The 15,376-nt window shown below is 36.7% G+C and overlaps 1 protein-coding gene across 15 annotated transcripts in view; it reads right to left on the bottom strand.

Moving 5' to 3' along the window:
- Window positions 1-2,624: 2,624 nt before the first annotated feature.
- dmd (dystrophin) overlaps window positions 2,625-15,376 on the bottom strand; it is a 118,584-nt gene continuing 105,832 nt past the window's right edge. For 5 of the 15 annotated variants that reach the window (XM_076982631.1, XM_076982639.1, XM_076982640.1 and 2 more), the window contains 3 exons: window positions 13,231-13,348; window positions 8,551-8,643; window positions 2,625-3,107 (listed from right to left, as the gene is read on the bottom strand). In XM_076982631.1, the coding sequence (XP_076838746.1) occupies window positions 3,010-3,107; window positions 8,551-8,643; window positions 13,231-13,348 (309 nt within the window). In that variant the 3' untranslated portion in view covers window positions 2,625-3,009. Of the gene's footprint in view, window positions 3,108-3,844; window positions 3,871-4,434; window positions 4,463-8,550; window positions 8,644-13,230; window positions 13,349-15,376 lie in introns of all 15 variants that reach the window. The other 10 variants (XM_076982634.1, XM_076982636.1, XM_076982635.1 and 7 more) reach the window with 10 other exon arrangements.

Genomic DNA, 15,376 nt, shown 5'->3' with positions numbered 1-15,376 from the left:
TAGAAATGAACACCTCACAGTACAATAACCATGTCTGATATATTTTACCATTATGGTGTCATATGGAGCCTTAAGGAGTTGTTCATTTTGTACAACATTAAGCAACACAGTTCATCACTCATGTCCGTTAGCGACGTTTATTTCTTTTTAACGTTTCACTGCCCTTTAAATGCCGAATTTACTATATGGGCCAGCTGCTCTGATGCCCTGGTTTTATTTTCATTGGTTCCTTGGATCTGGTGTGTTCATTGTGCGTACCGTGTTATAGTAGTACATCAAAAACTGCTTTCCAGTGGAACATTTGTGTCTGCCGCTGTCCCGCTACGTTAGAAAAGAAGTGTGATGCTCTTTGTGACTCTATGTGATGCTTAATCAATGGCTCAACTAGTGAAGCTCCCATTATGCAGTTTCATGAGCAGTGCCAAGCTCTTCATTCAGATGGCTTCACACATGAATTCCTCAAGAAACATTTGGGTGACCTCACACTTCTGATGTCGACCATGCATAATACGTGAATTTTTAGAATGTTGATGGAAGCCTTGGTCTCTTAAACCTTAACAAAGGGAAGTGCCCTAAATGTCCTCCCACTTTCTACTTGAATTAAGGAAAAAGGCGTTTAAAATGTATGCTCTCTCGTGAGAGTGGGTGCTCGCTAAAATCTTTTCTTCTGACCAGACTTGTATAGTACACTTCAAGATTAATTTCAAGAGACTTTATAACCAGACTGCATAAAAAGGAATTTATTTAATTTCAGAACACTTTATAACAATCTTTATCACCTCTATTGGCCCAAATACTTTGACCAGGTTAATCATTCAGTTAGTATTGCTTGACACTGCTATTCTCACTTTTTTTTTTTAATGTTCTCTTCTAACCAGTCTTTGGATACATTTTCTAAGGGTGAATTGCCTCATTGCCTCATCAAACGACTTACCAAAATGTACGTCTTTATGTCAGAGCATCTTTATGTTCACTTTTTATCAATAAGCTTAAACACAGTGCTATCGTCATTTTCATAGTATTACGAACCAGTTCAGATTCAGAAACGCTTTCTCAATTCCAAATCCATTCCATACTTCCATGTCTATTACTGGACTTTGTCCACTAAACTCTGCCTCATCATCTCACCACCACCGTCCACTGAGGTTGTAGTTTGGACACACTTAAGATGGCCCCATGTCTGCCACCCCCCCTCCCCCCTCCCTCCCCTGTATAATTTCTTTCTACCATTTCTAAGCCTCAGGAATAAGAGTTCAGTTCTCTATAGGCTACTGTGTCAGACTTCTCTTGACCGTCAAGCAGATATGTGAAATGTTTGCGATGCCCAAGAACATTTTTTCTTGCACACTTTGACCTGCATGTAAAACATCTGACTTATGAACCCGGCCACCACATTGATTTATATATTATTATCATTATATTACCTTATTATACATTATTATATTGTAAATCCACTTCAAACAATTTCTGAACTGGCACTCACCTTTACACAGATTTTCTGAATGGTAAAATCACAGCCCACAGTAATTCCCATTAACATGCAGGTAAATATCAGTAGCACAATCGTGTTGGAAGAGGAAGGGGCCAGCTCCAAACTGTTGGGAGCATGGAATTGTTCAAAATGTCTTGGTATGCTGAAGCATTCAGAGCTCCTTTCACTGGAACAACCCCACACTATAGTCCCCCCTCCACCAAACTTTACACTTGGCACAATGCAGTCAGACAACTACCGTTCTCCTGGCAACCTCCATACCCAGACTCATCCATCAGATTACCAGATGTAGAAGCGTGAATTATCACTCCTGAGAACGTGTCTCCACTGCTCTAGAGTCCAGTGGCGTTGTGCTTTACACCACTGCATCTCATGCTTTGCATTGTACTTGGTGATGTATGGCTTGGATGCAGCTACTCGACCATGTAAACCCATTCCATGAAGCTCTCTGTGCACTGTTCTTGAATTAATCTGAAGGCCACATGAAGTTTAGATGTCTGTAGTGATCGACTCTGTAGAAAGTTGGCGACCTCTTCACACTATGCACTTCAGCATCCGCTGACCCCGCTCTGTCAGTTTACGTTGATGTCATTCCCAAACACTTCCAATTTCTTATAATTCAGTTGACTGTGGAATATTTAGGAGCGAGGAAATTTCACGACTGGATTTGTTGCACAGGTGGCATCCTATCACAGTTCCATGCAGAAATTCACTGAGCTCCTGAGAGTGACCCATTCTTTCAAATGTTTGTAAAAACAGTCTGCATGCCTAGGTGCTTAATTTTATACACCTGTGGCCATGGAAGTGATTCGAACACCTGATTCCAATAATTTGGATGGGTGAGCGAATACTTTTGGCAGTATAGTATATAATTTCATCAGCAAGTACAATCAATTTTATTTTAAATTATTTGATGTAAGCCATTTCCTAAAGCTCTTTTCTGCTACACTGTTTTGAAGGTTAAAGGTCAAGATTTTCAGTATACAAACAATACATTTCTGTATTAAAATGAACTGCTGCATTAGCAAACATCAGCATCAATATCCAGTTTTCATAGGGATGGTTTAAGATGAAACCATCAGATAGAAGTTTCAGATAGAAACAGACCCACACACATTCACACACTCAAACACACAGATGATAAACTTTTAATATGCATTTGTTATGTGTTACAAACAAAATTAGTTCATAAAGCACCCTTTATAATCAATCTGCCATTAGGATAAAACACTTTTAAAATGCGCTCAACACTGTACAAAGAAATGGCACGCAGTGGTACAGGGTATCACACGTTTTTTTCTTTTTTTTTTTTTTTTTTTTTTACAATTGCATAGAAGATTAAAAACTGCTTTTTTTTCTTAAAATAACAAAACAGTTCTAGACTTGATGTACGAAACTACTGAAATCTACATTTTGGAACCATGATCCTTCAGAAAAATAGATTTTATTGATTTGCCATTGTAAACATATCCTGTCCAGCTGTTTACACTACAAAAGCATGCAGTGAGAAGGCTCCTTTATGGTCGGGCCTCGTCCTGTGTCATCGTACTGACCAGTGACTCCATCGCATACCCAATGTTATCAACCATGTGGAAGAGACTTCCCATCTTCACTTCTGTAATAATAGTGAGAACAGAGTTGGGAGAATATGAGAAACACAGAAACTACCATAGACCTACGGTCATGTGTGTGGGTAACCACACCTACCATAGACCTACGTTCATGTGTGTGGGTAACCACACCTACCATAGACCTACGTTCATGTGTGTGGGCAACCACACCTACCATAGACCTACGACCATGTGTGTGGGCCACCACACCTACCATAGACCTACGTTAATGTGTGTGGGTAACCACACCTACCATAGACCTACATTCATGTGTGGGTAACCACACCTACCATAGACCTACGTTCATGTGTGTATATCTTAGCTGACATCATGTACATCAGCCATACTGTGTGTGTGTGTGTGTGTTTGTACCATTTTTGTTACTAATTAAAGCCAAGATAAAAGTCCCCTTAGCAAAAACTCACATGATCTATGCTCTTGTTCAAACAGAATTTTATATAAATACACACACAGAATTATATATATAACATATATATATATATATAAAATTCTATGTATATATATATATATATATATATATATATATATATATATATATATATATAATGTTACACTGGCATACAGATAGATACATTGTATTTATTTACATTCTAAATACAGATAACCTGCTAATAGTTATTGATAAACAAGTCCTTCATAAGCCGAGCAACAGCGAGAGAATGTAGGAAAGACCAACATGAGCAGAAGGTTGAGCGCAGGAGCATTAGTGGAGCATACTAACCTCTCATGGACTGAGCTGTCCAGCTCCTTGGACAAAGAGAAGGGAAAGAAAGAAAAAGGAAAGAGAAAACTTTACTGTACTTTACTTAAGTCTTGACCAGACCGCTTGGCCAACACAAAACCCTCAACATGCACTTTCCTTTGAAACAAAAAAAAAAAAAAAAGTTTGATAACATTTTCTGATTTTTATCTTTCTCATGTCCAGAATTATTCTATGAATGGTAAAACACAATCAATACAAAGTTGTCTGTAAGCAACCATTACAATCTTTAGAATTATAAATTATAAATCAAGGAATTCTGAATACATGCAAAATGATATCTAAAAAGATGGTGGGCATGGATGGTAAATTAAAAACAACTAGTGGTCTGATGGAAACTACAGGGTACTGATAAACCCAGGCCATGGGTGTCAATGGCAGTGACTGTGAACAGGGGCTTTAAATTTGCCATTCATGCATTCTGCGTAACACTCAACAAAACATAAAGTGACAGGTTGGTCAAATAAGTATTAGTATTTACAGATGCTGGGTTTCAGTTGTATTCAAGGAACCAAAAAAACTGATAGAAGAAAAAATATATAGCTGTTTACCCTTTCTAGTTTCCCCATGCAGATTGAACTGGGGGGAGAAAAAAGCAGTGAAAAATTGACAAAACATGATATTAATCCAGTTGTTTCTCACTTAACTTTGGAATTCAAACTTAACACTAAACCTAAAGGGGTTGTTTACCTACTTACACTAGAATTTGATATGCAGCATTTTCTTAATGACTTTCCAGTATATTTGAGTACGTTTGAGTAATTTCTCAAAGTCACCTGTATGAGATTAACATTTACATTTACAGATTAAATAGCTATGTGCTATATAGCATCAGTTATAATCTTAGCAGAAGGAGCAGGAATAAGTGTCTCAACCTCCATATTGTCCGTTTGTCTAGCAATAACCTTTAACCTCTTGTATGGTTCATCTTCCCATATTAAAGGCTCAGTTATTTAAAAAAAGGCACTAGAGGTAGATAAAAAAATATATTGTATGTTTTAGTAACATGTTTAAAGGTTAGAAACACCTTCCATGCGTTTAGTCATGGTGTTCAAAAATATGTGGATTGAATATGCAAATTATGACATGTAATCTGTAACAGTGTAATCCAAGTGCCTGTAAGTTTCCCCAAGATTCTCATCTGCGGTTGTCTGACAGTGCACTTCTATATGGTTATAAGCATTCGCATTGAAATGCTGCTCTAGCTCAAACTGCTTAAACAGTATAAAAGTTGCAGATAATGTGAATGCTGAATAATGAATCTGTATAGATATCTCTAGAACCTTCCACTCCACTCCCTTCACCAAGTTAGATTATCTGGATCTCTTTCTACATTTAAATCTAGCCTCACATATCTTCTTTTTTCTGTTGCCCACAATGCACCTCACCTAATCGGCTCCTTTCATTTCTGCAGCTCTCTCTCCGTGTTCAGTTTATTTCCTTTTTTCTTGTTTTTTTTATCCCAGTGTTCTTGGTATAAATATGAATTTGTATTCTTTGCTAAATGTTTTGCTGGTTGTGTTTATTTACTTTGGGGTTTATTTGTCAAACTTTATAATAATAATAATAATAATAATCTTTATTTGTATAGCACCTTTCATACATACATGCAACTCAAAGTGCTTTACAGTATAAATAAAAGAAACATAAAAAGGAGAAGACAAAAGGAAAATGTTAGAAGAAATTAAAGTAAAATAACATAAAATGTAAAAAAGTAAAGTAAGTAAAAAATAATCACATTTGAGTTATTGAAAATGACTATATAAATCTAATGTGTTATCACTGTTATTGCACATGGCCACAAAAGTATTTGCCCCGTCTGAATTCCTAAATTTGTGCACATTTCTCATATTATTTTTAGTCTGTTTTAATAATGGATTGTAGTGCTATATAGAAGTCCGGCAGGAAAATTGATACAGAAGTTTTTTTTTCATGTGTAATCTTCTGGGGTTTTCCCCTCGAGACTGAAGCATTAATCAGACTCAGTGATCACTAACCAGTGATTCTTAAAGTCTAGTAGTTAGGGAACCGGTCTTGTGACCGGAGGGTCGTGGGTTCAACTCCCAGGTCTGAGGCCATGACTGAGGTGCCCTTGAGCAAGGCACCTAACCCCAAATGCTCCCCGGGTGCCGTGCTAGGGCTGCCCACCGCTCTGGGCACGTGTGATCCACAGCCCCCTAGTAATCACTAGTGTGTGTTCTAACTGCACAGATGGGTAAAAATCATAATTGACAAATATGGCACATTTAGACCTCAGAAAAAAGGCTGTGAACGCCCATCAATCTGGAAAAGGTAAAATATACTGAGTTCATATAAGTGCATAAAATGATGGCTGACAAAAAGCTGTTTAACACAAGTACACGGACAGATGAATATATAGATCATCTTAACACAAGTACACGGACAGATGAATGTATAGATCATCTTTCTGACCAACCTTGGCTGCTGCTACGTCTGGAGAACACACTGCTTTTCATAGATAAGAGCCTCATGCCAACTGTCAAGTATGGTGTTGGTAGAGTGATGGTTTGGAGATGCTTTGTGCTTTGTAGCATCAGGTCCAGTATGCCTTGCTATCACAGAGGGAACTACAAATTCTGCTCTGTTTGAGAGAATTCTTCAAGAGAATTCAGGTCATCTGTCTGGACACCGAAGCACAGCCATGCAATAAGACAATGATTCAAAACACACAAGCAAGTCTGCCTCCCAATGGTTGCAAGAGAAGAGAAACTGATATGGATGTTGAATGTCTTTCCTTAATAATAAATACGTAAACATGTCTGTCACACTGTTGTTTTTGTTTGCTCAGGGCCCCTTTTATCCATCATTAGGTCCTGGTTTAAAATATAATGTCCTTCAGTGTTTGAAATATGCACAAATACAAAACTTCGGACAGGAATTCGGACTGGGGCAAACACTGACATTATTAGAAACACCTTCAGTGAGTCAGCAGCCCATTTCTGGCTATGCACAGCTTGTGCTGGTCATCTCCGAGCCTTGGTCAAGTGTCAGTTTAACAAAACAGGTGGCCCCTCTCCTCAGCCCAGCAGTAAAGCTAATGTGTAAAAAAACCCAGTAACACTGTGATACCTGGTAAACTTATATCAGCTCCACACTTACAGCTCAGCCACTGCCCTGTCAGGGGTCATGGAGCACAGTGTGGGAACAGGACGTGTTTAAGTGAGATCATTCTTTATTTTTATTTTAACCACAAGTCAGTCTATAAAATGAAAGTAAATACATAATTTCTTTTCTAAATTAATTACAAAAATAATGAATATTACTTAATAATTCATTTGTCTTGGCCTAACTGCTCAAACCTGATGGGGAATGTCTGTAAACAAACATTTTAAGCATTTCTACAGATGCTCAGTTTTGAGCACATTTTAGGTTTCAGGCCACTGCGGTATGTATGTGTGTGTGCTACAGATGTTTGTCTTGTTTGTCCCACTGAGGAGGTCTTGCAGATTACAGCAGGCTTTCCTACGGGATGCTGCCTCTGTAATGTTTTACTGTGTTAATGTTTTTAACTGCAATGGTTTAATGTTTGCTATTTTATGGTGAACTAGAATCTACTAATTATGTTATTTGAAAGAGAAAATCAGTAAATCTAGATGTGTTAAAGCAACAAGGTATTTAATTATACACCCAATTGTTTTGATTAAAATTCTAAGTAATTTTGGAAAATGTGCACATTGTTGTAATTTAAATGAACCATATGCACATGTTGAGAGAGAAAAAAAATCACACAAAGCTCAAACACATGTACACAGGCAAACATATTACACTACCATTAAAAAGTTTGGAATTACCATTATCATTTTACTCAAAACTCTATTTTTCATCAATGACTTACGCAGTGTAGAACTAAACTGTCCCGATACAACCTGGTGTAGGTGTAGTTTTCGTGGCTATGTCCATATGTGTATTCCCTTTGGTTTGGTTCTATGTGCGTGTTCATCCGTCTCACCTGGGGCCTGTCTCGTCATCACTTGTGTCTTGTTTAGTTTACCTGTATAATGTGCGTTTACAGTGTCCTGTGCTCGTATTTGTCAGAGTCTGCACCTTTGTGTGTTTCGTGTGCTTTATGCGCTGTCTACGATACCACAACTCATTAAACGTTCTAAGTATTCCATGATTCTCATCTCTGTATCCTGCCTGCCTTGCAGGTTACAAAAACAATGAAAATCAAAAGGTATTTTATATTTAGTTTCACTTAGTATTTCAAGTATATTTAAAAACCTAAACAGGAAACACATGTTATTTAATGGTAAATAATATAATGAAATTCTATGCAACAATTTTTCTAGAAGCCTCAAGATTTGATTACCACTTTCCGAATTCATAGTATTCAGGATATTCGTTTCACAATTATATCCAATGCTACAGAGCTCTGGAGTGAATGCAAAAAACTTTGAGAGGTTTATATATACAGAAATAAAATATTATAAATACAATTATTCCAGGTGTAATCTCTCTCGCTCTCTTTCTCTCTATTGCATTATCTCTTTATTATTATATTATATTATATTATATTATACTGTATTATATTATATGTATATCTGCAACAAATTGATTCCACAAATTCCTGCAGTGAACAATGATTCCAAACTTCTGAACAGTACAAAGAGAGAACGATTGTGTGAAAGAGAGGAATATCTTCTTACCTTGGCTGTGGGGAAAAGAATGATTCAACTGTTGAATCACTTCTTCTAGTCCAGTGTTTGCATCCTGGGAGGGGCTGGACAACTCATCATCACCTGACATGCACAGAACATCACAGGACATATTACCATTCAAAATGGCACTAACCCTTACACAGAAGTTTCTGTAACCCCTGTGTGCGTACAAATGTATATATGCTTTCCGATACCAAGCACAGGCGCCACTTTAATCTAGGACCTTGTTTCATTTCAGGTAATCTAAAATGCATTTTAATGGACCAGTTTTGCCAGACCACCAGAGAATCAGACAGGAGCTCCCTGGTTTATTGCTGAGAAAATCGTCTTGGTCATTACAGGTCCGCTAGCTTGCACGCTATTCTTCAATAAATGAAATTAACAATATAATAATTATTATTACTACAGGGTAGCCAACTCTCACGCAATGAGCGTGAGACACACGCATTTGACAGTCTTCACACGCTTACAGGCCTACATCCGATTTCTCACGCTGAAAAAAATCTAGTTTATTTATTTCTGATCTACATCTATGATTCAACGAGATACTTAATGTGTCCATTTTACACCCCCCCCCCCCCCCCCCAACAATATTTACACTCAATGCCACACCCGTGTCACTAAAATGTTTATCCAACAAAACTCCTCAGTAACATTTATTCTTGGATGGAACCAATGTTAACTAATAATAGAAGATGAATTGCATCATTTTAGGATGTAATTCATCTAAATAACTACTTACCTATAATATAAAAAGCGATAAATGTGAGAAGTCATCACTCTTTATATGCTAGAAGGCATTAATCACTAACGTCAACCTTATTGTGTGGGATATTAACTTGCATGGCTAGCTACTGTATGGATGTCCTTAAGCTCCCATAATCATCTTCTAACAAAGGGGTCAGTCAATCATTTTCATAAGTAGGTTATGTGAAACATCATTGTGTTAAACTTTTTAATATTATCATTAAATAAAAAAAGTATTCAGAAAAAAATAACATGACTGAGGAAACACTAATCCCCCCCCCCCAAAAAAAATGTTGCTTAAAGATCTTACTGACATCTTTACTCATTAATGGAGTTTCCCATTTTCCAAGTTTTTTCAACATAATCCTAGCTAGATATCTCAACCAAAGAGGTCTATTCACTTATTTGAAAATACCTGTTTTGTGTTTTGTTTGTAACACTAGTTCTGGCTTTCTGTGTAAATAAAGCAGCAAGCAAAGTACATGGCACAGCTTAATATTCTGGTTATATCTCAATATCATCTTTTGCCCAGGTCAGCATGTGTAGCACGTAGACGCTCTCCAAAAAGACAATTTAGGAAGTCTTCATCAAACATCAATGAAAGAAGACAGATTGAAACGGACAATAAAGAACACATTCTTCCATATAAGCACTTGGTTACTAGAGCAAAGAAAACCTATTGCACCTACATGCACCTATTGAGTGAATGACATCAGTATGAATGTTTATGAATTATTTTGGTGAACCCCAAAAGACATCAGTTTTTACATTTCTCATCAATAATGTACTGTATTTATGTAGAGATTTCTTGGACATTTCAAAGGATCAAGGAATCTGTCTTAAGAGCTTGTCGTCTTCTGTAAAGTCTTGGTTCTCTTGCTAGATTTAGTTGAAACATCAGATATAGCCCATAAAATGTCCAGAGACATTAAATTATGCTCAAGTAAATGTGCTGCTTGATTTAAAGTACTAGAGATGGGGAAAATACACTGGAAAATTTATCTGTACATAAGGCCAACCCGCAAATGTTGAATGGTAATGGAACCAAGTAATAACACATTCATAATACAAAATAAAGTTATGTCTATTAACTCCAATACATTATGATAATGGTATTCAGAATTGTTAGCCAATTGTTGACCTCAACATTAAAGGGCAAAGGAGAGGTTTATGAAGTGGGGGAGTAGATGATGGCTTTTAAGGTCTTAACTTTTAAGGTCTTAGCTTCTAAGGTTTTAGCTTTTAAGGTCTTAGCTTCTAAGTTCTTAGGTTTTAAGATTATACAACTATGCATGGTGAGTTATTCCATGCAATTTGGGCTTATGGTTTAATTCTCTAAATGTCATAATGGGATAATGACTTTTCATGAAGCCAGATGAACTGAGTCATCACTGGGCAGCTCAGGTTACCATGATCAACACTGCACATCACAGGTCTACATGATCAATGCTGCACAGGACAGGTCTACATGATTAACGCTGCACATCACAGGTCTACATGATCAATGCTGCACAGGACAGGTCTACATGATTAACGCTGCACAGCTCAGGTCTACATGATCAACGCTCCATAGGACAGGTCTATATGATCAACACTGCACAGCTAGTATGAATTCGAGACAGCAGGAAACACTCCTTTGGTGTTTGAGTGGTTTATATACTTGATTATAATCTTGAAAACGAACAGTATGAATGTTTACTGTTCTCAACATGAGTCCTGTGGTGTTTTCTGGCCTTTAAGGAGTTAAAAAGTAACTGTAAAACTGTAAATGGAGTTTTCAGCTTAATGAATTACTTGAATGAATTACCGCTTGTTATATATAGCCATCTTAGCCATCCTGGCCATCTGAATTAGCCATCCTGGAAAGGATGATGGTTATTATTTGGAGCAAATGTAATTTCTAAAAGACAGGGTATGAGTTTATGTACATGTTAAAATATAAATGCTGAATGGATGTGACGGTTCTTGAGTCTTGAATGCTTCTTGAATAGATAATGAGGTTTTTAAGTGTTCATTTATTACTTGATGTTTTCATTTTCTGGCTTTTTACCAGAAGTTTTATTTGTTTGCTGCCTCTTTGTTTTGAGGGACCTTATGATGAACACTCAATGTACATGCTACACATGATATTATGTTTAAGTGAACATTTTGATAGAAGATGCTAGCTGATTCCAACTCTTCTTCCTAAATTCTAAAATAAAAAATTCCAAATTCTAAAACTCCTCCATTAACTGCAATGAAATCTGCTATGGAGAATGAAATCTGGAGCACTGCAGAATGTTGGGTGCTGGACAGGTGTCAATCTTACACCAGGTGTCAATCTTACAACACACCACTGTCAAGGAATATTTCTGAAGAAATTTCCTTCTGTAAAATTCCTTTATATATATATATATATATATATATATATATATATATATATATATATATATATATATATATATATATATATATATAAATGTAGGTTTGGAATGAGGTGTCTTTCTTTAGGGTTGGACTTGTGACCTGTGGTTTTTATATCAGTGCCCAATTAAATGGATGGTATTTAAATTTTAATCAATCAATCTGAATTTTCAAAAATACATCATGATTTACATTTGGGTTCTGTGGGGGGAGGGGGGGCACACAGTAGGTAAGGTATTTTACTCAATCTGTAAAACTATGTGCCAAGGAGGTCAGAAAAAGAGGTTTCACGTATTTGCCTATGTCACCAGGCATCAAAAGGCAAATCTACAGTAAAATTATGCCCCGATGTTTATTAAAAACAAGTTTATCATGTTATGTAGCAGCCAAGAACCTCCTGTATTATGATATCATATGAGGTCATGTTGTTGACTGTAAGAGTTCATGTGTGTCTGATGTCAAGCACACACAAAGAGAAACGGAGGTAAAAGCAATCAAGCAATTTAAATTTCTAATGGTATTTAATGGTGCAATTATGAGTCTGATATCAAAGTTACCAGTATCAATGTCCACATCATCCCATTGTAACAAAAGGTTACAATCATACATTTAAACAGTATGTCAATGAATGGTACAATGGTAATGAAATTGCATGAAAGATTATAGCACCAAAATTGTAAAACAAGTGGCAAACATGTACCTGTCTGCATGCAGTATCGCATAAAACAACAAAAATACAATATTGCCGGGGTTTCTGCCAAAAAGGAGACATCACAAGATGTTCACATCATATCACACAACTTTTTGCAGGCTGCTTCCAAGCTGATTTTAGGAAGTCCTGTATTGTGTTTTCTAAGTGGACAATAATTGAACATTTACTGTAGATTTCACTTATATATGGAAAAAAAAGACAAATCAATTGCAGATCATCATAAAACATTCTTTTTGTGTCAAAATACTCAATAAACTTCCTTTTTGGCAGAAAAAATTATCTAAGCATTAATAATTCACAAAACTTTGCATGGAAATTCTTTCTTGAGACCAGCCTGGGTTGGCCATGTTAACAACAGCCATGTTATTAATTCAACAGCCATGTTATTAATTCAAACCTTTCCAAAAACAGTTGTATAAAAGGGCTTGAATCATTTAGCTTTTACTTGGCACTGATAGAGATATATTAAGAAAATATATTTCTATAATATATATATATATATATATATATATATATAAATAATTTATTTCAGATTCAAACTTGCTTTAAAATATAGAAAATAGAACTTACTTCACTATCAAAGAAGACATGCACTGAATACTGAATAGGGAAGTCCAAGATCTCCTGATCAAGTATAAATTATAAAGGTTTCTTACTATTTTCTTTATGATTTAATACTTAACATGCGTTAATGGTCTAAAACGTTGTGGAACTTGTGAAATTTGATTTTCGTTACTTCAGTTAAATCTTAATGAATAATCCCAGCATTACTTAAACGTTGTAGTTAAATGGTTAGTGAGATTTACCCATAGTGTCTGTGGTCTGGCTTGCAGCCACACGCAAAGAGGCCAGGCTGGTGTCAGATCTCTGGGAGGCAGTAGGAGAGGACAGGGCAGTGCCATTCACCTTGGACTCAGTCTGTGGCTAGGACATAGGTAAAAAGGAACCACACAAATTAGGCAAGGGGACATATGCTGTGTTTAGCATATGTTTAGCATGCTGTGTTTAGCATATGTTTAGCATGCGGTGTTTAGCATATTTAGGGACACACACACACACACACACACACACACACACACACACACACACACACACACACACTCATGTAAACACATGATTATAGTGAAAGTAAATAAAATGAATGAGAAAATATAGAAATTTGGAGTTAAGCAAGGGCTCTGATTACTGTTTTTATCGTGCCCTCATCATTTCACCTTGGGGAAATCCCTGATGTTTTATCAGCTTAAGTGAACTTGATTAGATCACAATAACCCTTTAGAAACGCATGAGAAGTTATAACTAGACCTTTGGAGCACAACCGACCCAGAAGGCACTGCAATCACACTGCAAATAAAAGCTGAAGGAGTGGTGAAGCAATATTTTACCACATATACCAATGTGCTTAGATCAATATGATTGTGCTATTTGTTTTTTTTTTTTTTTTGTCTTGTTGGATCATTACAAGTATACTAAGGAAAATGAACATGCAAATTTCCAACGAAATAGTTTTAGCGCGTCACACTTGGGTAAGTCATGAGGGAAAGTTGACAAGGGCATGTTGAAAACTAATGAAATGGGAATACGTTCGTGGTAATAAAAATGGTTTTATTACTGCGTGTATATCTACAACTGAGTATTTTATTGAGTGACATGTAAAGTCTAGACAGGATGACTTTTGCTTCCTCAAGAATGAAGCAGCCACATCCTGCTAAGATAACTATCTAAAACCTCATGTTACTTTGTAACAGTAATACCAGCCTTTGATAAATATACTCCTCAGAATTTATAAAAATAGTATCATAATAATCATAGTTCAATAATTACATCTAAAAATTTACTTCAGCACTACATCAATTACTGTAAAATAGCAATAAATGATAAAAGGAGCTGTAAGTCAAAAGTAATGTATGCACTGATAATCCTGATCATAAAGGTACATTAAAAGTCCAAAGAAACAGATCGGTTTTATTACGGCCATAGTTGGAAGTGATGTCTAATATCTCTCAAATTTAAGCCCTGAAAGCTTTATTCATAAAAGATCAGCATTTATAAAATACGTTTGAACCCGCAAGTACATGTACCATTACAAGTAGATTTTCTAGTCATCTGTTTAAAAGAAATAGCTTATTTTTCACTTGAAGCATATGAACAGAATAAATACAGCCATTCAAATCTCACAATCTCACGTATCAGAGTTTTCGCAGACAATTTTTTCCAAAAAGAGCCAAAATACTTGAAAGATACAAGCAACTAGCAAAATGCCACACTGGGGAGAGGAGATCCTTGGACCACTGGGGAGAGAAGAACCTTGGACCACTGGGGGGAGGAGAACCTTGGACCACTAGGGAGAGGAGAACCTTGGACCACTGGGGAGAGGAGAACCTTGGACCACTGGGGGGAGGAGAACCTTGGACCACTGGGGGGAGGAGAACCTTGGACCACTGGGGAGAGGAGAACCTTGGACCACTGGGGAGAGGAGAACCTTGGACCACTGCTACAGCACCATCATCAGGCCATGGGTTTACTTGGATGGCTGACCAAGGTGTTTGGGTTCTTCTGTTTCAGCTTATTGTGATTTAGCTTCAGGATCTAGTTGATCTGGTTCCAGTACAAGTAACAAACCCATTTCAAACATCTCAGATAGATAGTGGGTCAGATAGAGGTTTCTATATAAGTTACGAGTGATGAAATTGATTTGCAGTATCTGAGGATAATAGTTTGTGTGCATTATTGAATACTCTGAGTTCAGGCAGGTGCATGAACCCATTCGGGACTCAGAGTCAAAGGTGTTGTTGCTAAAGCGTTACATCAAGGTTCAAATCAATCAAAGTCAGGAGGAAGCCATGTGCATCACTGGAAAATGTAAAGGGAAATGAATCAGGAACTAATTATGAGGAAGCAGGCATCCACAAAGCCATAGAGATGTTATGAAACTGCAGGAACATGAACGTG

The sequence above is a fragment of the Brachyhypopomus gauderio genome, chromosome 20, assembly GCF_052324685.1.
Source record: "Brachyhypopomus gauderio isolate BG-103 chromosome 20, BGAUD_0.2, whole genome shotgun sequence".
Classification (NCBI taxonomy): Eukaryota; Metazoa; Chordata; class Actinopteri; order Gymnotiformes; family Hypopomidae; genus Brachyhypopomus; species Brachyhypopomus gauderio.
The sequence above is the reverse complement of the archived record's forward strand: the minus strand, read 5'-3'. Positions and strand labels throughout refer to the sequence as shown.